General features: G+C 32.9%; 1 protein-coding gene across 1 annotated transcript; it reads left to right on the top strand.

Moving 5' to 3' along the window:
• Positions 1-6,214: 6,214 nt before the first annotated feature.
• Positions 6,215-13,611, top strand: LOC128178614 (homeobox protein SIX6-like). The gene is made up of 2 exons (XM_052845865.1): positions 6,215-7,127; positions 12,424-13,611. Exons 1-2 carry the CDS (start codon positions 6,556-6,558, stop codon positions 12,647-12,649), a joined length of 798 nt encoding a protein of 265 aa, XP_052701825.1. The 5' UTR covers positions 6,215-6,555; the 3' UTR covers positions 12,650-13,611.
• Positions 13,612-25,322: the final 11,711 nt, after the last annotated feature.

Raw genomic sequence — 25,322 nt, 5'->3', positions numbered from 1 at the left:
TATTTAAATTTAATTTAACAAACTACATCTTTTAAGCTTATCTTCTGATGCACATGGAATTAAACAAACCAATCGATACAGTCCATATATATGTCCCAACATGTTATGTGCGACTTTCGATATTTGAACCGAAACGGTTTAATTCTCGGCTTTTTGTATCCGCGCAAAATAAACAATTGTGGTTTAACGGTATACACGGAAGCCACAAAACTGATTTTTAAAGTAGTTCTATTTAACAAGCTCAATATCAAACATAAAGCAGACACTAATATGTTTATTTTTGGAAGTTCACACGTCTATGACGTCTTATAAAGGCACAGTCTAATTATTTGAGTTCTCATTCAATAAGACACTCGAGGAACAAGAAATACATTGAGCTTAAATCGTGTAGCACAAAACGTGCTATGTGGAACTGTTTGAAAACTTCAATCTAGATTTACATACTGAAATAGGAAGAAGTTGGGGGGTTTTTATACTACGCAATTCATTGTACCATTTCTTTTTCTTCTTCTTTGAACAATGGTCATAATGTAACAATGTGTAATATATCCATTTTAAAGAACCAAATACATGGCCCCTTTTCCAATATTCCACTGTTAAAAAGTTTATTTGGTTCTTCTAATCATTTCATTGATTAAGTCTATTGCGAAAGGCACGCACCATCGTTGTTGAAGTCTGGGGTGGGTGGTTGTGCAGACATAACAGGCAAAAAAAAAAAAAAAAAAAAAAAGAGAGAGAGAGAGAGAGAGAGATAGATGTGGTAGGAAAGTATACTTTAAAATTCTCAAAATCCTAATTTGTTGGAGGGGAATGGAGGGGGGAATCGCGGTCAGTTATTGCTCTCAGTCAGGTATTATCTACAAGTTGAGTTGTCTTTCTTTAGGTGTCTGAGATGTATGTACGGCATGTATATTGATCATGAACAGTAAACAGAGTTTCTTTTCGTGGTCCAATTGCATTATTTTCAAGTTTCTACAACTCCAATTTTTAACTTGTAATGCAGCAATGGTATCAACCAAAATTCCAGACACATCAAGATACTACATATGTAGCATGTTAAAGATACAAATGGCTTGTAACATTTGTTTACGAATTTATGATTACTGTGACCAACGAAGTTTTAACTTTTTTGTTCATAATGAAAGTATAAATTGATTGCATTGATTCCATGCATATCCATATGTAGATTTTATTATAATTTAAATTAAAAACAGGTTTCCTGCTCCTCCTGCTCCTGTTCCCCCTGCTCCTGTACCTCCTGCTCCTCCCCCTCCTCTTCTTCCTCCTAGCCCCTTCTCCTCCTCCTCGAAGTTACAATGTTCCTCTTCGAATCTTCATGGAAAAATGTTTTTCTCGAAGATTTTCAGTAACTTGCAAAGAAAAATTTTTAATTTGCGTTCATTTACATGATATTGTATGCAATTATAGTCCGTTCCAGGTTACTGCTTCCGTCACTTTTTGACGAAAATACACATTCCTGTCAAAGAGGTACAATTGAAATCGATATAAGGGGAAAATCAAAGAATACTTCATTGACACTTCATCTATTTTTACCCAGAGAAATTCACACGATCGAAAACAAATTCCTAATGGAGATTTATAATGGGAATTGTTAACATCTTTTCTCCATTCGGAATTACTCGGAACACCTCGTACAATTTTTCGACGTTATCATCCGGGTGTTTTCATATCTGCTGGAATGCAAAATCTCCGTAGACTTTCTATTTTTGATTGTGTATTGAAACCTGAAGCGGTAGAGGGGACGTTTCAAATCAAATAATCTGGACTTTTTTTCATTCTAGTGGATAAACGTTGTTTGGGCACAAAGGTATTTATGATTATCGAAATATTAAGCAATACGCGTTGGAAGGAGAAATTTGGTACAGGGTGTGTTATTATCCATTTATACACAAATGAATAAACATCCCTCCTCTTACCGAATCTAAATTGTAACTAAGTAATTCTTCCCCTTTTCCAATGAAGCATCATTAGTATCTCAGCAGTGTCGGTTCAAATTAAATAAAAATTAAGTTAGACCACAAAACTGTTTGAAAAATGTATGCAATGTCTAATAACACACTCAAAGATTCAGACATCTTAATTGGTTGTGTGGCAATTCAAACATGCCTTGAGTTGATATCTTGTCCCACCAGAGCTGTAATAGTCCCCGTTATTTGTTAAGACACACGTATCATCATCTTTTAATCAAGGCCTTCTTATAACGTTCCAAGTCCTCGAGTGTTGGAGCGGAAGATTGGTGTGATGAGGAAGTTAAAAGCACCCTAAAACGGATCATCTAGGAAAGTAGTTCCATATCAAGGACTCTGATTGGAAATCATTTCGCAATCCAATTCCATATGCGCTATCAGCAATGTCTTTTAAAATCAAATTTTACGTGGCATTTTCTCCAAGACAAACACTGGTATACCGGCAATAATTGGTTTCCACGACGGACAGCTGAAGCGAATAACGTTATTATGTCGTTAGCAGTTCTCAATGGTCCGCTTCGGATCAAATTGCAACGATGTAAACATCCTTTTTAAAGAGTACTTTGGCTTTTCTGCGGAATAAGACACAAAGAATGACCAGCGGCTATGAGGAATTTTCATTTCGTTTGGAGAGAGAGAACTAATAGAATGTTCCACTTCAAACGCCATCAAAATGGAGTCTAATACTTCGAACACCAGGGGCAATAGGACTCGACTGTAAGCAGAGGGCAAGCTAAGATATTAGACTGTAAAGCAACACTGTCATGTTCATCAGAGTATTGTTATACAGTTATAGACAGAAAGGAGAAGTACCAAACAATGTAAAATGTGTGTGATACAATGTAATGGAACAAGATATAAAATATAAGAACTATATGTACGTGGAATAGAATTTATAGAATTCAACATTTTGCGATGTGCATGGCTTTACAATGGATATATGAAATATTTATCATCTGTTCATTTATCTGTAATAAAATGACATCGAGCGAATTTCCCGAAAACGTCATCCTTAAAAAATATTTTTACACCTATGCATATAATCCAAAGGCACCTGGCGTCAAAAATATTTCTTTTAATTGTTAATTTACTGTACTATCATTTTATAGTAGAAAATTATCTTACCAATAAAAGAAATGTGTTTAACGTCAGGTGCCTAAGGTACAGACATCCAGAGTTCAATTAAATTACAATGTACATGTATAAATACATACAATCTGCATGATATATTTGGTGTGTTCTGATTTACGTTACGTTGTTTGTGATTCAAACTTAATGCAAACGCTTGAAAAATATTACATCCCCAAAACGATTATATATTTATTTTAATTTTACCGTGAAACAAACCAATTTTATTATGAAAACAAAACAAAGCAATACAATTCATTTTGGTTTAAATCCACATGCCCCAGATTATACATATCTTATAAGTCTGTAAGTTTTACTCGTATCAGTCTCAGTATATGGCTTCAAACTCTGACCACAGGATGTAATCAAATAGTCTCGCTAGCGGCTTTACCGTAAATCTTAAAAACTGGCCAGTTTAATGTACATGTATCACCCTACAAGTAAATAGCAGAATGAAAGAATTTATTTTCTTCAACTTGATATGCTTATTACATACGACTGGAATCATTGCGATCCAGCAAACGACCGATTAGCGAATAAAAAATATCACGAACTCAGAAATTAAAATGCTGTAAATATTGAAAGTCATTGTACGCGATTTGAAAAGATATAGAGATTCAACAGTTACACCAAAGTAAAGATTCCGTCGTTGACCCTCTATTTTGACGATTTCCATCACAACAATTGTTGAATTTGCAGATACATGTATAATACATGCAATGCCTGTGTATCGTAACGACAGTGACTCAGACGCTGTAAGTTTTTTTTTTCTTTTCAATGTATTAAAATACTATTATAAATAAAATGCTGAAAATATAATAACTAATTTTCTTTTTGGCCAAAATGTTCTTTAATTTGTTGTTTGCAGTGTTTATATATATCATTTGTCAGCAAATCTTGTATTTCTGTAAATGTATGTACAAAAAGAAACAGAGATGTTATTTTTGTAATACCAAAGTACTCCAATATCGATTCCATTTCTATATTAACCATGTTTTTGGTTTATTTTTGAAATTCCTTGCTCTTTTATTGATGTTGCGCTATTAGTAATTTTCGGATCAAGTACTTCAGTGTAAAATTGACACAAAAACCATTAATCAGCTGATCCCCAATTTAGAAATGGAAATAATAACAAGTAAAACTTAAGGTGCAATTTCGAAACGGTTCTCTGTAATTTATTTTCTTCCATGATACTTCTACCGCGCCTGCAAAACAACTTCCTCTTTTTTGCGCGACTCTGTAACATCTTCATTTCAATCATACGCCAAGAAATGTAAATATATCATAATTTGCGACAAAGTTTTTCTGCAGTCGAAGAAACTTAATAGTCTTGTCGCAGTAGGTGGACTATTTAGCGGTGCTACGGTTTCCGCGGCGCTATTTAGTTGTAAGCGTTTTGATTCTTCGTCAGACACGCGATATCCGGTGCTGTCAGCTACAACGTATTTTCCAGAGCGGTCCCGGTTGGACTTAATCTTGACGTATTCATTTTCAGATTCCGTCTCAATGTGACACAACCGTCCAGATATTTTATATAGTTTTCTCCTCAGCCATAATTACATCTTAATTTTCTCTTAATCATTATTTATGAACTTAATAGCCCTGCTGTATCTTTCATATCGACCTTTCTTAAGCGTCGAAGAACCAGTCTTTGGGTGGATTTGTGCCTGATAAAGGTGACGTAACAGTCTTGTTAATTTCTACCAGGTGCAAATTACTTTGTTAACAGAATACATGGTCGTTTTACCTGCTCGGATTTATCAATTGGACGCTGCCGAAATTCTCGGGTTTCTACAGATTCCCACGAACACGAAATAACGGCTATACCCCGGCCAATTCACACCATATTAACGTTCCATTATAAATTGATGATGTATATCTGTCAAACATTGTAGTTACTCAGTAAGGGGTAAATGGCGCTAAAAAGAATATAATAGAAATTGTTCGCAGTTTTGCCACGGTGAATGTCAAACATTAACCTGGGTTTCAACTTTATTAATGGATATGCCAGTTTTAGATAATATATAAGTAATCTGGATGTGTATATGACAAACGCCATCTCAATATCTGATAAACCTTCATTTTTCATTACATACGGAAAGTATTAAATGAAAACATGATATTTCAAACGCAAGAAATCAAACACTAGCACATTTTAGCTCACAATTTCAACTGGTATTCAATTCTTAATTCAGAATATACTCTCATGTACTACAGTATGACTTTAAAAACAATATTTAGATGTTACGAGTCACCGAAAAAATTGTCAAGCTAAAATTTAAAATTATTTTTATATTAATTAAGATATCAACTTTTAATATAAGTGGATCATTAAAAAATATTAATTTCAAACAAGTGGAAAATAAATTAAGATTAATGCCCCCCAATTTTTTTGAAATTCCGACAATATATACTTTTGAATCAAAAAATCATTTTATAAATGTGTGTAAATTCCCTCGAATAGTTAAGTATGCTTAACCCAACCAAAAACATCAATAATTAATGAAAAAAATATGCAAGTCTTACTTTTTTTCAAATCCAAAAATGCATGCCATACAGCGATTGAAATTATAGTAATAATTTACACGTTCTTTGGAGTTTAGTGTTGAATATTATTTTACTTTTTTCCATTTTAATTTTCTAAAATAGAATAATCAAAAATTTATTTATACAATTTCCATACCAGTGAAGTTTATTATGAATTTTAAATGTTGCAATATATCCATTTTCATTTCCATTTTCATATTTTCCTCTATAAAATACACTACATGTATAGTGTTGAGCAGTCATTTTTTAGCATGTATTCTTAGAAATGATTTCACTCTACTGTGTTTGTTAGCAAGCAAGGCGTTCCCATTTTATCTATTATAACTTATCGGATTTGTACACCCGCAGTGAACAATCATTTAGTTACGGGCATCTGATCGACAGCCAAAAATGATTGACAGGCCGATCTTACAACTGCAGAGCGGGAGATAATTCTCCAACCAATCAAAACGCCGTGACGCCAAGAGCAAGTTGATTCAACCTGATAAAGTTTATAACAAATTTTGTTACAAGAAATAAAAATGATAAAACCTTGTAAAGAAAAGACTGGGCCCCTCCCCCCGATGTGTGTGCTTAATGATGTTGACATATCTCCAAGAATCATTGAGTTGTCAATTTAAAAACCTTAGGAGAGCGTATGACATATGTGTATTAATCCTATGTCTTCTTGGATAAAACCCCTGTATGATAGGGCCTATCACACCAAGGAGGGATACTTCACCAGAATCGGCCGGAGAACACAGAAACATTCTTAGATGAAGTTTTTATCATGACTTCTTAATTTTCCGTCGTATAAATTTTTTTTTCGTTGGAAAACTTTTGAAATTTTGTAGTCTGGATTTTTAAACCTAGCTTCTGTGGCGGTGAGAGTTTGTTGTTTGAAAGAGACAAAATGTTTGCTCTTCCTACTCTACATTTTACACCTCAACAAGTAGCGCAAGTTTGTGAAACTTTGGAGGAAAGTGGAGACATTGAACGCTTGGGACGTTTTCTCTGGTCTTTACCTGTCAACCCGTCCGCGTGCGAGGCTCTGAACAAGCATGAATCGGTACTGAGGGCCCGGGCTCTAGTTTCTTTCCACACAGGAAATTACAGAGACCTTTATCACATTCTTGAACATCACAAATTTACCAAAGAATCCCATGCCAAACTTCAGGCAATGTGGCTGGAGGCCCATTACCAGGAGGCAGAGAAACTCCGAGGACGACCCTTAGGTCCAGTGGACAAATACAGAGTCCGAAAGAAGTTTCCCCTCCCGAGGACGATATGGGACGGGGAGCAGAAGACGCACTGCTTCAAAGAGAGGACAAGAAACCTGCTCAGAGAATGGTACCTACAGGACCCTTACCCGAACCCGACCAAAAAGAGAGAACTGGCTTCGGCTACAGGACTGACGCCTACCCAAGTGGGAAACTGGTTCAAGAACAGGCGACAAAGAGACAGGGCGGCTGCAGCTAAAAACAGGTAATGATCCAAATAATAACCCTTCTTGTGCATATATAAATCGAAAACCCAGAATATACAAATTTTGCTGTGATTTTTATATAGAATCTTTTGGAGTTTTACAGTAAATCAGTTTTTATTTTTACATTAGGCATTATATTTTCTTTTTAGGTAATTCGACTTTTATAAAGCTCTATGAATGGTATTCATTTTGTGAATTTAAAATATCATTTATCTTACAATGCATTATTCTTGTAGTAACAAAATATCATCATACAAAGTAAAGCCATAAAAGTTGCATTTAAATATTTATATTTTCATTCATCTTTAAAATAAAAATTAAAGCCAAACTTTGTATTTATTAAAATGTTAAACTTGCAGCAAAAAATAATTTTAATATCAATTATAAAATTGAAAATAAAAATACCAACTAACGAAGAATAGATGTAATCTAGGACAGCGATTAACAATTGTTCAGATTTTCCTTGTTCCTCATTTTTTTAATCATTTACAACCCTCGGTTTATTTCTGTATACAGTAACTTCTGTTCTAAATTTAAAATTCTTAAATTGCATTATATTTTTGCCAGTAAGATTTTAATCAAACTAAACTATCACAATTAACCAATTTAAAAGACAAAATTTTTATTCGGTGGGAAAATGTAATTTTGAAGAAGAATATTAAAAATACTATAACATATTTTAAGAAAAATAAATAATATTTCGTAAAAACAAAACCTTGTTTTAACGGACCTATACCCATAATGATTAAATGTTTTCAACACGTTTTTACAACCAAACAAGATTAAATACCCGATATATCTAAGTACTTAACACTTTCTCAAAGACAAGATGTGTGACTAACTATTGAACTTTAGCGTCATGTTGATAATTATCAAAAACTAATAGACCGCAAGGCTTTTCTTATCGACCCCATCGTGTTGAAAAAAGATCACTCCGATAATCGAGGAGTTGTATCTTAATTCTTTAAATATTTTTTTTTCTGTGACAATGTAAAACACTATGGGTTGTTGGGCCGGAAGATATTGATGTTTGAAGATAATTTCCGAGAGTCATCACTCATCACGAAACCTTTCTTTTTTTCTTCTTGCAAAACTACAACACAAGGAACATTATCAATGATGTTATCAAATTCCCGTTTCTTTTGACAACTGATACATATGTAAATAGTAAATTGACGCAAAAGTTGTTTTATGTTTTACGAAATGGTGTTAGTTTTGTTATGAATAACATGTGGGGTTATTTTATATACGTGAATTACACAACCATAATTCCATGCATTTTAGAAAAAATAAATTATTTACTAATGAAAAATACTGCTATAATTTTACATCACATTTTAATGAGATTATGTGGATTGTTAGCTTATAAACAGCTCAATTTTGTTTTCTTTTATTCGATTATATGATTTTTTTTAATATAGAAAATGATGGTGAACAAAATACCTGTTTTAAAAATACACAATTTCAGTACACCCCTGAAATATAAGTGAATATATAAACTTGTAAAATCTTGTACATGTTAATCTTTAGACATGGTCAATATTTATAATTCTTCTTACTTACCAGAAATTTAAATATCAAAATTAAACAAATAAAGGGGTAATACCCAATTAGATATACTACCGTTTAGAAGTATAACAAATCGTATAAAAGTTTCCAACCCAATCAAATATTTTAAACTTTTTAAGCCGAATTTAAACTAAAAATATTTTCACCCAAAGGCAGCGAAATTGCTGAGCAAATTTGTCCATTTTTGTTCCACGAGGGAGATTAGCTGTGTCTTTGTGAGAAGTTTCTACTATACAAACGTTGGCTTCTTTCGACGTTTATTTATATATTTGTTTTTTCGCTGTATTAAGAACGTTATGTCATGATAGCCACCTAAGATCAATTTTGTGATCGCCTGTAAATGGAATTTGATCCTAAATTGTCAAAACAAGCCAAAGAGCGTATTAATTCAAAACAAAATTGAGGTGACACGGACGCAGGTGAACATGTTTGACCCTATTTTATATACGTGTACTTGTGCTGTTTTCTGCGAAAAAAAAATTGGTTGCAAAGAAAAATAATTTAACAAGAGAAAAAAAACCACGTTAAATTATATGATATTATATAATATTGTCTTTTTGAATTTAATCTCTCAAACTAAAGAATTCTTTTTTTAAAGAAAGCAATTATTTTATTTCCTCTGACTTTTGCCTATTTCTTATAAAATTTGAATATAATTGAATATTGTGTATTTATTATTGAAAAGAAGCTATGAAAAGGACGCCCCAAAAATAATCTAATTGGAGAAGAAAAATCACTTAACACAAAATAACATTCACGCAGCTGAATGATAGAAATGAGGTACTGATGCCCCTAAATAATGTATGTACGTGTGTTAAAAATTGCACATAATACTCTGATCATGTACTTTGTTACATGTAAAACTCGCTTATATTTAGCTCCGAAATAGATCCATGCTTTTTGCTGCATATCATACAAGAATAATTGTGCTTGTTTAGTAATTTTTTCAGAGGAGAATATTATGTTTGTGGGGACTTTTACCAGCCCATTGCTTCTGATATGATAATCTAAATTGCAGAATAAATTACACACTGCAAATTATACCACAGCACAAAAAAAAAAATCCCCAGCACATTTAACACTACCGGTATTTTCATGTATTCGTGTTAAAATGACGTCATTATAATAACTATAGCTGAAATAAAGTGTATACATACAAAAATGAAAGTTGGCGTAAAATTCGTCTTGTAAATGACAAAGAAATAAAAAGGGGTTACTTTGATCCCCCATCAAATAACCCGGATTACACATACTTGGATACAACGATCGGTAGAGGCTTCAATATCGAGTCCCCCTGAAATGAATCAGTTTATGAAGGATTTATCATAAGCCCAGACCAAATGTCTTTGCAAAGCGTTATTCTTTATAGGCGAATATTTTCACGTTCGTCCATGTCTCATTTGGTCAATATTTACCCCCGCTGCGAAGAAGATATAATGGCCTTGAATGGAACAATTTTGGAGAATTAAGTCATTAATACTAGGAGCCTAAATATATGAACTGGAATTCTTATAAAGTTAAGAAATCTCTTCTGTGTCGGTCACGTTCCTTATTCTTCGATATGACATTTGCCTTTCATTTTTGTCGGGGTATGAAAGGATCGACATTCAATTTGATATTGTGATTATAGATACTATTGTGTATAAAATTATATACACCTGTCCGGGATGCCTAATACTTTGCTTGTATTCATATTTATTTGATAAGAACTTCACCTCTTCTTTATGCCTTTGTTTACATCTCGCACCTGCTATCAATATTTTAAAGTAGAAAATCGTAATCGGTTTCGGGGATTCCGATGTTGAGAGGAAGACCTCGTACTTTTTCGTCTTGTTCTTATGCAAGAGTGAGAGGTCTGATTCTAACCCGGGAGATTAGCACGCATTTTGTAGTGTTAAGATATTCCTAAATATATTAACTTCTCTATCAGCTGACACGAGCTCATAGTTCGAATCCCGCGTTTATCCTCTTAACTAAGTAAACTGAAAACGAATCGATCTTCTTCGATAAAGTTCTATCTCTTCAGACATAAATTATCAACGACTATGGGATAATGGACCATGGCAAGTCTTGTTTCGCGTATTTATGTAATGTTATTTGTTTACTTCTCGCACAATAGATAAGATAAGGCAATCCGTGTAAAACAAACCCGAGGATAATCGTTAGATAGTGGGTTTTCAATTTGGATCTTTTCCTCCCGGGAAGTCCTCAATATTGTCTGAATGAATTGATCCCCAAATATTTCTAAACTGATACCAGTATATATATTCATTCCATTTCACTCCAGTATATTTCTAAGTATCTTCAATATTCTACAAAACCAAAATATCATTATACATGTACCATTATTAATTCTTAAACAAAATAGATGTTAGTAGCGTATTAGTTTCTCAGAAATACGTGAACAAACATAACACTATTTTGTTAATTACAGTGCATGAACGCATTTTTGAATGTGCTTATATTCGTTTAAAAAGCGAAAAATGAATATCGGTAAACATTTCGGCCACATTTGCAAAGTATTTCTACATAATGTATATGTTGATGATATGGGATAGTCATCTCTTTACACAATTAATGTCATACGAAATTATGATCATTTTATTGAGAATCGATTTCCTGAATTGAATTTGAAAAGGTTTCATATATGCACGGAAAAAAATTAAACTGAAAATGAGCTTTTAGAATCAGATCTACCCGTGACTGTTACATACAATTAGACTGTCTGAATCTGAGAATTGTCACGTGACCCTGTCAACGTCATAGGTCACCCACGATGCGGTGTCATTCGGTGAAGCAGTTCAACGATTATATACTTATCAGGCTTTAACAAGCGAAATTCGTCGACACCCCATTTGACAGCTAAAAGAGAACTTGTTTACTTTTTCAAATCAATTGGGATGAAATTGTTAACTGCATGGTTAAGATCTATTCAAGAAAATCTCATTGCTTTATTTAGAGTGTCAGAATTTTCTTTTCAGATCAATTTCCAGAGTAAATATGGCGATCTTGAGAAAAATATTAGAATAACGAATTGAATTGAGTTATTAAATCTCGCGGTAAAGTGGAGTTGCGTTGTTGCGAACACCATTATTGAAAATTATTTTGTCAAAATAAGCATCTATTCCAAGGAAATATTTAATAAGTTACGGCATTATGTAACTTTTAAATTGAAATTGTGAAGACCTCAAAGCGTCACGCTATCAACAATTATTATAAGACATGGAGCCGGTAAAGTTAATGCTTGAACGTAATTTTTTGCAATAACTTACAGTGATTCAGATATTTCCATTGCTTTTGCATTTCTAAGGATAAATGTATTAAGGAATATTTATTAATTCCTTTTATCATCTGTAGCATTATGTGTAGAATGATGTTTACTTTGCAAGAACATTTATGAAACAAAAGTTGAAGGATTAATTCATATAAAATATTTCTAACAGCATGTTTCGTGTACAAGAGTTAAATACTTACAACTAATATAAACTCCAATCAGTAAATATTATACACAACTTCATGTCTGTGCATAGCCCCATTCCTTTTGCCGACTCCTTATGAAAAATAAAAGCAGCGAAAACAATTCAATAATCTAATCGAAAACCGAATTCAAAAATTAAATGATATACGAAAATTCTTTAATAGTGTTGAAAATGTTAATTAAAAAAAAATATTGCGATGAAATATTTTTCTGAACATTCTTTTAAAACAAATTTTATTCTTTTGCAGACTTCAAAACCATCAAAACGGAGACAAGCTGAACTGCCTGGGAGCATCATCGCCGACCGGCAGGTCGATGACGTCATTCGACGATGACGAGAAAATCGACGTTGACGTCGAGGACGATGATGACGACTTTGACAATCTGGACGACTCTCGCAGTAGCACGAGTTCTCCCAACTCCCAGATATCTGCCCAGAGCCCACCCAGCCAACTCAAATTGTCACTCACATAATTGTGACGTCACAATTATATGCTTACTGCTTATTGCGATCTGGAATCGAAACTGACGATTTTTTTTCTTCTCGAACAGTTGTTTAAAAAGATTTTCAGAAAGTGTGTAAGAAAAACGATTTAGATCGAGTCTTGCCATCTGTGGATGTTGTTTTGTTGCTAACACTTCATGGACCTCGGTATTGGGTGTTTCATCGCTTTCATATGTGTATCCCGTTATTTTATAGACTCTTGTTTATTGTACAGATTTGCCTCATTATGTGGTTGTCGAAGCATTTTCATTTTATTTGAAGTGCTAAAACTTTATACATGCATATATATAATCTTATGAATTTGTTATTGTGGTGTACAATTACCTGTGTGTACACTAGCGTACGTAAAACAAAATATTTGCTTTAAAACGGTGAATTTAAATGACAGTAGTACGGGTTGAATTTTTTCGTTTAAACTACAGCACAATTAACTTCACAAAATATCCACAATAAAAAATTGTTTAAGTTTATTATCAGAACTCGATGTAATTAGAGTAATATTTTGTCTATATACTACATCTTTATTCATGATCCTGAGCCCTTACTAGAAATCTTGGTTTTCATTTCCAACAATTAATGTACTCGATATCAATCCTTATCATTTGCACATAAGTGCACATGTGGACACTATAGTTAATCACTGCGCAATAAGTCAAATGGTTAAGTAACTTAGGGAAAGTTAAAAAAGAAACATCTGTAGTCATGTAAATTGTTATATTTACACTAAAACTTATACCAAAGATGTCATAAAAAATATAGAATGGCTACACAAGTTTCTTTAGAATAATATTAGTCAAAAGTACACTAGTAATATGAAAATTAAACTTGTGAAGTTTGAGAAAAATATATTAGTAAGCGAGTACCGATTTATTGTTCCATTTATGTCCCCATTGTTATGTTAATGATTAAAGTGATCGAAATATCAAGGAAATGGTTTGTTGTTTTGTCTCTATTAAAATGCAAAGCCCGGCATTTACAAAGACTGGAAAGATATTCTTTAGATTGATTGGTTAACTTATTCTAGTTTGATTGTTGTTCAAAGTTTCTTTATCGCCTCCATTGTTGTATTATAATTTTATTTTGGGATATCAAATCATAATAGAGTGTAACGCGGATTTCTGAAACGTTTATAAAATAGATATATTTTGAAAAACGTTTTTTGTTACGTAAAATGTCTCTTTTACTTAGAAAGCTATTTTTAAAGAGAAATATATTGATTATAATCTACAAACTGCTAACAACTTGTAATGAACATCTTGGCACATGAAGAGGCACTTGAAGTCATTCATGTAATTATATTTTACCCAATAATGCAAAATGAAACTTTTTATAACACTCTTTAAAATAATTAACTTCATACACAATTTTCGTAATAGTTATATTAGATAAATCTTTTATTCCATTGTAGTAAATGTTATATTGTTTCGCGCATTTGTGACTCTTGTAAAAAATTAAGCCGAATTTCGAGCCCGATCAATCCAATTCCGACTAACAGCGGGATTCGGTAAATAGGCCTAAGTGAAGACGTCTCTCTTCAGCCATTAATCGGGGTGTTGTAGACAATGTTCTTCTATTGTATACGATGGCAAATTAATTTAGAATTTTTATTCAAACGTCAATAAACTGTAATTCGCGTTAAGGCCGGAGCGAGCACCCTCGCTGCGGGCAGTCAGATCTCCTTTGTCCTCAGTCAATTGCCCGCCCTGTCTATCAGTTCTTGATTCGAGCTTCTGAAGAGCCGTTACCTTGTTCGACAGCTTCAACATTGCTTTGTCAATTCCCAGTCGTGCTTTACAATTCTTTTGTGTATGGTAATACTCCCGGATTTTGACAAATTACCAGAACAAAAAAAGACCAAAGCCCCTTATTTCCTCGCTGCACTGGACTTATATTTACCCCTGTGGACTTCATTAGTACTTGATCGTAATAGCTGGTGATCAGTAAGCTAGCATATGCATACAGTTTACGTATTTTTATAAAAAAATCATACCATGATTTCAATTGACCTTTTGCAAAAGGATTTTCTAAAAAAAGTTTAATTTTAACTCTGTCGTCACGATGGATAGTAGTACAATGATGGATGTACATGATGAACCAACATGGGTATATATTTTTTAAAATGCAAATAGACAACCCCTCTTCGCTGATAGCAGTCGGCAGCTCAACTCCATTACTATAAAAGTTAATACATATATAAGTTAATTTGATTTCAAAAAAGATATTTCATATACACGTATGTCTCTAAATAAAACACCAGAAATGTTTTGGATAATGCAAAGATGACAAAGCCTTTAGAGATAGGTCAAGAATTTGTTTGTAATGTATTTGGCAATCTTATACTGATTTAATGATTGGAGTAGTTATTCTTAAGAATTGTTGTGGAGTTGGATTTCTTTTTCATATTTTTATGTTTTTTTTTAAATATTTTCATTTCAGTTGGAATAAAGAATATATTTTTTTCAAAAGAAATTCTCGCAAAATTTTGCGAAAAGATGATGATATATGGATCGGACTGTCTCGATGTCCTTTGAATTACAACACAAACAAACCATAAACAATGACCATTGATGAGAGTAACAATTTCCTGCTCGGCCTTAATACAACTTCCTCTCTCCGATACCATTATTTGAAAGAACATCCGCGCTCTTTGAAGAATAAGCAGTCAGATGGTCTGCCTCGGGGGTCAGAATGAACGAGACCCTCTTATATTAGCGGAGGCGAAGGTCGACATTATCACATATGTTAATTTTCTTTGTACTAACATTTTTCAATGCTTAAACATCTATAAAAATCAAGAGGAAGTATTGTTTATTTCGACGTGTCGTCTGCCGAAACTGACGAATTAGAGTTCTTGATTAGTTTTCATGTAACCTGAACAATATTTGGTGTTTTAGAAAACATTTGCTATAATAGGCATGCAATATATCTGTTTACTATTTGGGTATGAATTAAATATGTGCTTTAGCTTGGAGTGTAACATCAGAGTTGTAAAGAAATGACTCAAAATTATACAATTTTTCATACATTTTACTCAATCATTAGTCATCACGTGAAATTTTAGACTGAGCATGTGAAATTGATATTCTTTTATCCAACAAATACTACTCAATCGTGCACAACTATGCGAAATGTGCAGAGTGCTTTGAATCTCAGCGGCTGAGACCATGAGTAACTTCAAAATTACAAAATATGTCCACCATTTCCCTGGTTCTTAAATTTCAAACGACAAGGCTGTGAAGAGACAGATTCTACATGCTGGTTAGTCCTCTTTAATTTTGGCCACTTCATGGTTGAAGTCAAAGGAATATCCGGTGAGAAAAAATATCATAATTAGCAAGTTTGTTCTCCCATATAACAAGTGGCGCATCACAAATTTGCATAAAAATAATGGTGACAATCTAAGTTTATAATAATCTGTCATTCCGAATACACGTCTCCGTGTGAACTGAACTGAACAAAAACACCATGTAGAACTCGACATCGCAGACTGAAGAACATTTTATGCGATTGTCGGAATTCGTTTAAAGTTTAGAATTGTTTTTTTAATAATGTATATGTACCACTATATGGAGCAAACAAAAATGAATTTTTGCAAGGACAACAGATGGTTGTGTTGGTTTGTGCCAATTAGTTGGTTGCAGTACTTGATTATATTTGGAGATAATTTTTAACTCCATATGCCTCAGCGTTTAGTTGACATGGTTCAAATGTCTGACTTCTGTCCTTTACAAAAATTTAGATTATTGATAATCAAAATTTGTACATGACAACTACAAATTTTGATTATCAATAATCTAAATTTTTGTAAAGGACACTTCCTTTTTGATGGTTTGTACCCGCTCAAGGAGTCTATACTAAAATGTTAGTATGATGAACAGGAAAATTCCTTCAAATGTCTGAATTGGACCTTTAGATGTCATGGATGTACAACTTTAACTTTGTGACAACAAAAAGTTATCTAGGTTTTAAGATGAGTAACTATATCAATGTTTTTGTTCATAGGTTTCTGATGAATCTTGAAAAAAATTAACAGTTATATGCGATATTAATATTTAGTGTATATTTGTTATTAAAAACCCACCATTTTTTTACGACAACAAACAAAAAGGAAAGGTGGTAAAAACCTGATTCAGATTATATTTTGATTATTTGTCAACAGAATATGCACAAAGCAAATTTAAATTTTACTATATTAATTCATTAAACATAAAAGCTTGAATTATTCCATACATGCATATCGAATTTTCCTTTTAGTAAATATAGATAGATTCAATATACCATTTTTTTTTTTAATTTTACATAAAAGGTAAAACATAAAAAAAATAATAATAACACGTTGCTAATAATCGAGGTTTACATTTAGAAAATGTTAGTAAAATCTTGAAAAAATAAATAAATACACAACTTATTATATGTATATAAGTTAGAGAAGGTCGAAAGTCTTGCAATTAAGTTTTTACTTGTTGTTGACTAAAGTAAATTTTCAGTGCACGTCTGTATTATTGTTATTTTTTTTCTATTTTACAGAAAATATCAAAGCAGTACATATAACATTGAAAAGCAGTTATATGCAATACAAAATATGATTTTTTAAATTTTTAATTATCAAATCAAGCATACAAAATGTATATTCTTGAGATTTTTCTCGTAGATGCGATTATTACATATAAAAATTGAAAAAAATATCATCTCCGTTTGACAAGGGATTTTAGCGGTAATATAATATTTTTCCGATTTATAACTTAATTTTCCAGAAAATATAATGGTCTTGGTCCGCTTCCCCGTCGGTTTTTTTTTTTAAATTTTTGCAGAAAAGAATTAGATATTACAGGGTGTAAAATCTTAAGTTGTACATTCACATCTACATTTATATAGCAGGTTTAAAGCAAAACAGAGAGCTATGTACAAGTATCTGCATATGTCCGAAAAGTTTACTGAAGTCGATTGGATAATTATAAATCAATGTTAGAAAAGTTAAAACACTATTTTGAAATTATCATAACATAAATCAATGTTAGAAAAGTTAACACACTATTTTGAAATTATCATTACATTATTACAAGCTGAAAATAAATACTATTTTTAAATCCTCCCCTTAAAGTTATTTCTCTATTAAGGATAACGCGTATGATAATTTTACCTTTACAAAATTTTGAAAATGAGAAAAAACGAATATCCGATTTCGTGCAAACGCTGCACCATAAATTACGTTCGCATGCAGTCAATTCAATACACAGTAATGGCAGAGACCAAACAACTCTAAGTAATTTACATTGTAAGCCATTGCATGATATGTGAGCAGGTGGCAGCGCAATACATTTAAAAAGGAGAAGAATAAAAATACACTCGGCTAATTGGCACGGATATTAATTTATAATTGCAGCCAAATAGTTCCCGAATTGAAAACTACACAGAAGATCGAGCGTCAGTAACTGATTCATACAAATTGAAAGCATTTTTAATGACTATTAGAAACCAAAGGCACGAAGCTGAGAGGGGGGCGTGGCATCTCGCGATATTTTTTCTCTCTCAGATACACTGTCAACTGTTAGAAAAAGTTCAAAATTTCATTAAGACATCATTTTGGTATTCATGCTTACTGTTTGGAGACGAAGCGGGTTTCATTATAATTCTAAGGTTCACAATGGCTTTAAATAGTCATACTCAAATTGCATCGGTGTCGCGAACGTGTTATAATTGCGGGATAGGGTTAAATTGGGTGCGTAAGAAATATTACTGGTATTGTAAATATGATGGGGGTTTGTCGATTTGATTTGAAAGGCAACAAACTGGTAATTAATTACCTAAGTGCAAATATCGGATGCAACACACGGACACAACCTATTCTAATTTTATTCATACCCATAATTTTACATTCAATATCCTGAACTTGCAGCAGTGACACTTAATGTTCAAAATTTCAAAATCATACAAAAAGACATTGTATGATAAATATTGAGAAACAAGCAGAGGCTAAAAGGTGTACATGTACTTTATGATTTTTAATATTTATATATACATTATATACATATCAAATAAATATAGAGAACAAAATCAAGGACTTAAATGCATACGATACATGCTTGTCCTGCATGTAAGCCATTATCAATTTGAACCAAAGCTTATTAGATGACATTGCACTAATTTTACTTCTAATCATAATTAATAAAAAATACGTTAGAGATAATTGAAAAATAAAAACAACAGTAACTATGTTTGATAAAATAGTATTAGCTTTCCAGCATCAAAAGGTCAATAAGATTAGGGTGAAAAAATGAAGTGGTCTTTGAATGTCCGGTTCTTATATTAAATAAATTGAAGCACTCCATAAAACCAATGAACTGGTTTCATATTACAAACGTTACCAGATGAGATTATTTGAACGGACATAATTGTTAATACCATAAAGAGAAAATATGTAACCTAAAACACACAATAATGTGGTTAACTCTAATGGAGCATCTTCTGTGGAGTTTGTGAGGTATGGTTGCTCCACTTCGGGCTCGAGATACCCAAATGAGAATTCTTCTCTGACAAATTCATTTACTGCCTGCCAGCGTGAATTAACCAGGGAGTCGCAAAACTTCCTCAATGTGACAGGACCAATTTTTCAACATAAAGTATAATCATATCTGAATAAATCTGATACTGAAAAACCAATACTTTATTTTCATGTTCATATCATATGTAGCAAAGAAAAAAAGGCAGCGTTTCGTATGTTTTTTTTTTCATTTTTACGGTACGCATACATATGATATTGAATGTAATTCTTTCAAGACAGCTATTGCAATGAAGGTCAGACATATATTGGTAATTAATAGAACAAAACAACGGCGTCGCCATAAATGCTATTATCTACATAATAGATGTTTGTCTGAGAAAAGAAAAATAGGATTTTGGTAGGTATACCAATTAACTTTTTAAAAAAAATGGATACACAATACATTAATATATAGTCTAGAAATGCCAATTATACATGTTGTTTTCTGAATTATTAATGAAACATTGATGTACTTAAAATAAGCCCTATGGGAAACCAGAAAGTTTGACAACAGAGAAAACGCTTAATGTATTTCACGACTAGCCGAAAAAAAATTACAGTTAGCGGTATCATTGATCGAGAAAACACTCAGATTCCTTTATATAAATACGGTTTCATTTTCAGACATTGTTCTGCCATTCAGAGACAGACGAGACAAATTCGATGATAAAAGGTATTGTGCCATAGGCACCACAAAGTCTCCGAACGCCAGCCCAAGACGGTACCGCGCTCAATGGGATCGCTTTCTGCACACAATGGAATTCTTATATTAGGAGGCAGGATGTGCATTAAAAAGTAAACAGATATTGACGATTTATAGACATAACGTAATAATGGCTAACCGGCGGGAAATGTTGACTGCGGTGGTATCACTTTTCAGCTAGAAGACTTGCAGTTTTCCTTCCAACACTTGGGTTGTTTGAACAAACGGTTACAAAAGCTAGTTCGTCCTCTTGACATTTCGACCCGTCTCAGTGAGCAAGAAGACGAACTTGCAACGTGTTTGCTTACTTTGAAAAACTCTTATGGACTTCTCAGTTTCATTTTAAGCCTCAAGTAGCTCGACTGGCGTCTGTCGGTCCCAAAACACAATATGTTTTGTATATCTGCTCGCCAAAACAATGGGGAAAGTGTTTGGCAACAGAATCTTTACGACAGAAAAGGTTGGAGCTGCTACAAAACAAACATATGGTAACAAAACTGAACCTGTCAGTAAGTCTTTAATTTACTTCCGCAAAAAGTGGTGCCAAGCCCAAATTTTTAGACAGAGCTCCATCGATTGTAGTGTTATTCCAGTGGCATCCAGCATAGAGGCGTACCAAAATAAAGATGCATTATATTCATCTGCTTGTGTCCGTCGGCGATCGTATTGAAACTTAATGGAACACTGTATTTTCTGTTTCTATTATAAAGTGGTGCCAGTGACCTGAAAAAATAAATCTGCGTCCCTATGCATATTTTTTCCACATGTATTGGCATTTGTTTCATTTTCCTATTAAATACATGTTACATTATATCTACTCAAACTCGCTAAAATGTATTATTATTTTTTCATTTGAATTCAATTATTGATAAAAAGGGAAAATGAATGTTAGTAATGTTTGAAACGTAAAACTAAAATACAAGTCGCAAAAATGTAGTATTATTTTCAATTTGAATTTAATAATTGAAAAAAACATCCAAAGAAAATTAATGTAAGACATGTATCTAATGTTTGAAACATAAAACTAGAATTTCTGTCTTTGGACAGTGTAATATATCTTGAATTTCCATTCTGTGTATTGAAACACAATAATCTTCTCTTGGTCAGATTTCAGAACGGTTTAAGAGACCATTTATCAACAACCTATTTTGATAGGATATTTATTGAACAAAAACATATGTTGTCTAATCTCATTACAAGCAAGTCTCTATCGCAGTTGTAATGTTGTTTGTACAAACAGTTCAAATCCGGATGAGAGGGGATTAGACGATTCGTTTCAATATACGATCTACCCTCCAAAACGACATTTCGCCATGGTGTCAATGTCGGATGAATATTCACAACTGTTTTTATAGTGATTTTGGAAGAAGAGGGTTATGTAATGGAAATAAACCTTAACAATACTCCCAAATCTCTCCTTACAGCTAAATATGTCAATACAATTCCGTGTAAAAACAGGTGAGTCAATAGCGTAATAGATTGCAACAATAAAAGAGGAATACCGGGGCCGTATCGTTAGGATAGTGTTGTTGAAAATATTCAGATTATGACTCCAAATCTCCGTAATCTATTAAAACAGCTTCGTGTACCAATATTGGGGAATCTTTTTTATGACATGTTTTTGTATTGTTTTCATATCTCTATGAATCGCACTAGAATCCCTAAGGCGCATTCCGAACATATGTTTGTGTACTAAGTTCCATGTGAAATTGTGCAGCGAAGGCTTCTCAATTCCCCCCACTTTGTGAAGAGCACATAATCCTGAAACAAGATTTAGAAATATTTATACAGGCTTCTCTTGATTTGAATAAACTGATATATGCACAACCTTCTGTTGTTTTTGGACAATATAAATATCTGATATTATAAATAAGTCAAGTATGTTACTTTGCGCAATAATGCTGCAAACACTTTTTTTGAAAATAAAATGTAAAATCACAGTTTAATGTTAATATATGTGTGTATTAACACATGTATATGTTCAAAATATTATTTATATAAAGAGATATAAAAATATAAACAATTCCCTCGGAAAGTGTTAATTGGTTTGACACGACAAGAACAACAAGACTGTTAATTGTGATTTAACTATTATATATGTATACATATACCTCATGATTATATTTGAAACAAATGTTTTCACTGAAAATTTTATTTATATAAAGAAATATAAAAATATAAACAATTCACTCGGAAAGTGTTAATTGGTTAGACACGACAAGAACAACAAGATTGTTATTTGTGATTTAACTATTATATATGTATACATATACCTCATGATTATATTTGAGACAATGTTTTCACTGAAATTGTCGGTAACTCGTTTGAAAAAAAAGAGAATATAATATGTATGCATGTATATGTAACGGAAATTTCATGAGGGATATCACCGGGGTGTAGGTATCTCATTATAACTGGATAGATGTGTCATGAAGTGATAGCCCCAGCATCTAACACCAAACCGTCCACACACACACTGACACATCACACGTTATAATACACAGATCTGTAATGGTGTCCAGCGAGCTCTCCCTCCACGACGCTCCACGGCGCGGACTAATTGCGGGTACGACTTACTTTAATCCTCTTTTCAGGGCTGGTCGTGTCAGTGATTCGGATGTTGAGCGACCTCCCTCACTGACAAGACCAAACCGAGGGAGTCCTGCTGGGTAAATAACCATCCGCGTCAATCACGGCCAATCTAAGGATCTGGCAGGTACGATTGGTGAGGAACCACCGGAAAAGACAACGGTGGCCGCCGGTGGGGCGATTACAGACAACCGCGCAGGCAACATCTCTGACACGCTTCCTGTCTTCGATATGTGGTCTTTTTCGTTGTTACAAGTTTTGGGGGTTTCAATACCATAAGAATTTGTGTCAAAACCAAATTACATAATTGCTCCTTAATGCCTTCTTCTCCTACCAAACGTGTATGAAGGTTTTTGATTATAGTTTTACAATAGACCAATCCCATACAGCACTGCCCTATATCAGAAATAAAACTGATATACGTCAACTGCACCAAGCTTTCAACTGAAAATGTTGAAGTTCTCATTGCCCTTGTCCCGAGGATCATTTCAACAAGGGTGCCACCAGCACACCACAAGTAATTAGCAAGATTTAGCCTGACATGAAAATTACCTTATATCCGAAAATGATAAGGTATAGAGATTCATAAAACGCCTTGGTAGATAGCGAGATTTTTAAGTATAAGGTATACGGATCATTATCTAGTGCCTCCTACATTTCAACTCAGCAAGCTCAAGAGTCCTTCTTTTCAGATGTATTTCATGTATAGGGCATATCAATGTCAGATTCTAATTAGATGACTCAACTTGAGAGCACTATTACTCCGTCTGACCACCGTGGTGTTCCTACCTATGAATGAAATGAAAAAACAACCCAGTCCGGATATTACATGATATCAATTTAATATCCTCGGGCTAAGGTATTCATTTAAAACCGAATAGCTTTATCTTTTTAAAAGTCTTATAAATGTTTCACAGAACTTCCTATTTACACCAAGGTAACTCAATGCAGATTAATTTTTTTTCTCCTTTTCCTTTCCCTTTTTTCTCTTTCCTTCTAACCCCAACTCCCCAACACAGACTACAAAAAAGATGAAGACACCGAGACATATAGTTTATAATTTCATTGTAGTCATAATTTATGTATATGGAAACGAGAAATGATTATTCATGTACGGTAAACATTAAATAAACTCATTTTACTCATCAATCTGCATTGATAATTGGAATTTTTAGAATAAACTAAAACAATCAAATTAAGATTCATGCTACTGCAAATGCTAGAACTTGTAAATTATTCAGAAAACTGACATAAAATTATTTAGACAATCAAGAATATAAAGCAAATAAGTTCCAGATCTTGTTTTATTCTTTAGCTCGATTTATTAAATAAAAGTATAATTATCCATTGTTGTTTGTTGTTGGGTTTTTTGTTGTTGCTGTTTTTTTGTTTTGTTTTTTTGTCTTCTTGTTTTTTGTTTTGTTTTGTTTTGTTTTTTTCAAAATTAACAACTTTTCTAGAAACACGTATACATTAGAGAAATTAAAATCAAGAAAATAAAATCCTCAATTTTTTGTCGAATACAGGAATTAGAAATATCCTGTCGGTTCCATACATCATCGCAAATGAGTTTTTGTCCCATATTGATATCACGTGACTCCATTCTCTAATGTTGAAACTGTGTGGTCTTTTTTCTCCAAATTGTCGTCATCGGTAACGATATCAAATTCAGCGCCGCAGGAAACCACATGGGTTTACTTAATTTTTTTCCGCCAAAAATCTCCGCCGGTTTATTTTCATTTTAACTAATCCTAGTTACCAGATATTTTGATTTTGATAGGAAATGCATGGAAGTAATCTAGACACGTTTTTGGATGATATCATGCCATGCAATCAAACAAAAATTAATTCTATAAAATACTTTTCGTGAAATTAATACTGTTGATTAGAGGCAAACGAACCTCGTGACATTTCAGAACATTTTTTAGTTTTCTGTTAATTAGTTGCGTCTTAAAAACTCGTGACGTGTGATGACAGCTTATCACGTGTGCACGGGATTGAATTTTGCCAAACAACCAAGCACTAAATACTGAATACTATTTTCTGATTGTTGCTGATATATCGCAGATCAAGCCTTAATTTCTAAACTGTTGAAACCATATAAACATTCATAGACAGTATCTCTATTGATTTGAATCGAGGGATGAAAACACTACCTCTGTTTATTGCTGTCTATTACTATTTTTGAATTTCAATTTGAAAAATTGACGGAAATTAGAGTTTCTTTTTCTTTTTGAAGAAACGAAGAGGACTAGATCAGGAACTAGACTTCCTATGGATCAGAAAACTCAAATACCAAAAAATAGGTAACACATAGGTGTAAATGCCTATTGATTTGATCTTCAAATATAAATTAAAGAAAAAAAAAGCTATTCAAATTAACTACTTTGCAACAGATTAAAAGTAGAAAAGCATACAGAAACAACTTTATAAACTACAAACTGATACTCAGTGGAACTTTTAACAATCACGAAAAATAAAACCAGAAAAAAGTCGAAAGTGTTTATTGGGATAAAATCTTAAATTTTAAAATTCCTGAAGCTAGTATAAAACACAATTACGCTATATTTGGAGATTTTGGTGTGTAATCACCAGTCCATTCATGTTGTATAGTTTGTATTTACACCCACCGAGTAAATTCAAAATTTTCAACATGACACCATACCAATATTTTGCAAGAACCGTATGTAACGAATATTTTCTGCGGTTGTTTATTTTTGCAGTATTGTGCAGATATGAAATTTTAATTGCAAAATATTTTTTTTTAATTGTTAACTGAAGAAGAATGATTACAGTATATACCGGCTGC

The sequence above is a fragment of the Crassostrea angulata genome, chromosome 3 (assembly GCF_025612915.1).
Source record: "Crassostrea angulata isolate pt1a10 chromosome 3, ASM2561291v2, whole genome shotgun sequence".
Lineage (NCBI taxonomy): Eukaryota > Metazoa > Mollusca > Bivalvia > Ostreida > Ostreidae > Magallana > Magallana angulata.
This window is presented reverse-complemented; position numbering and strand designations above follow the sequence as displayed.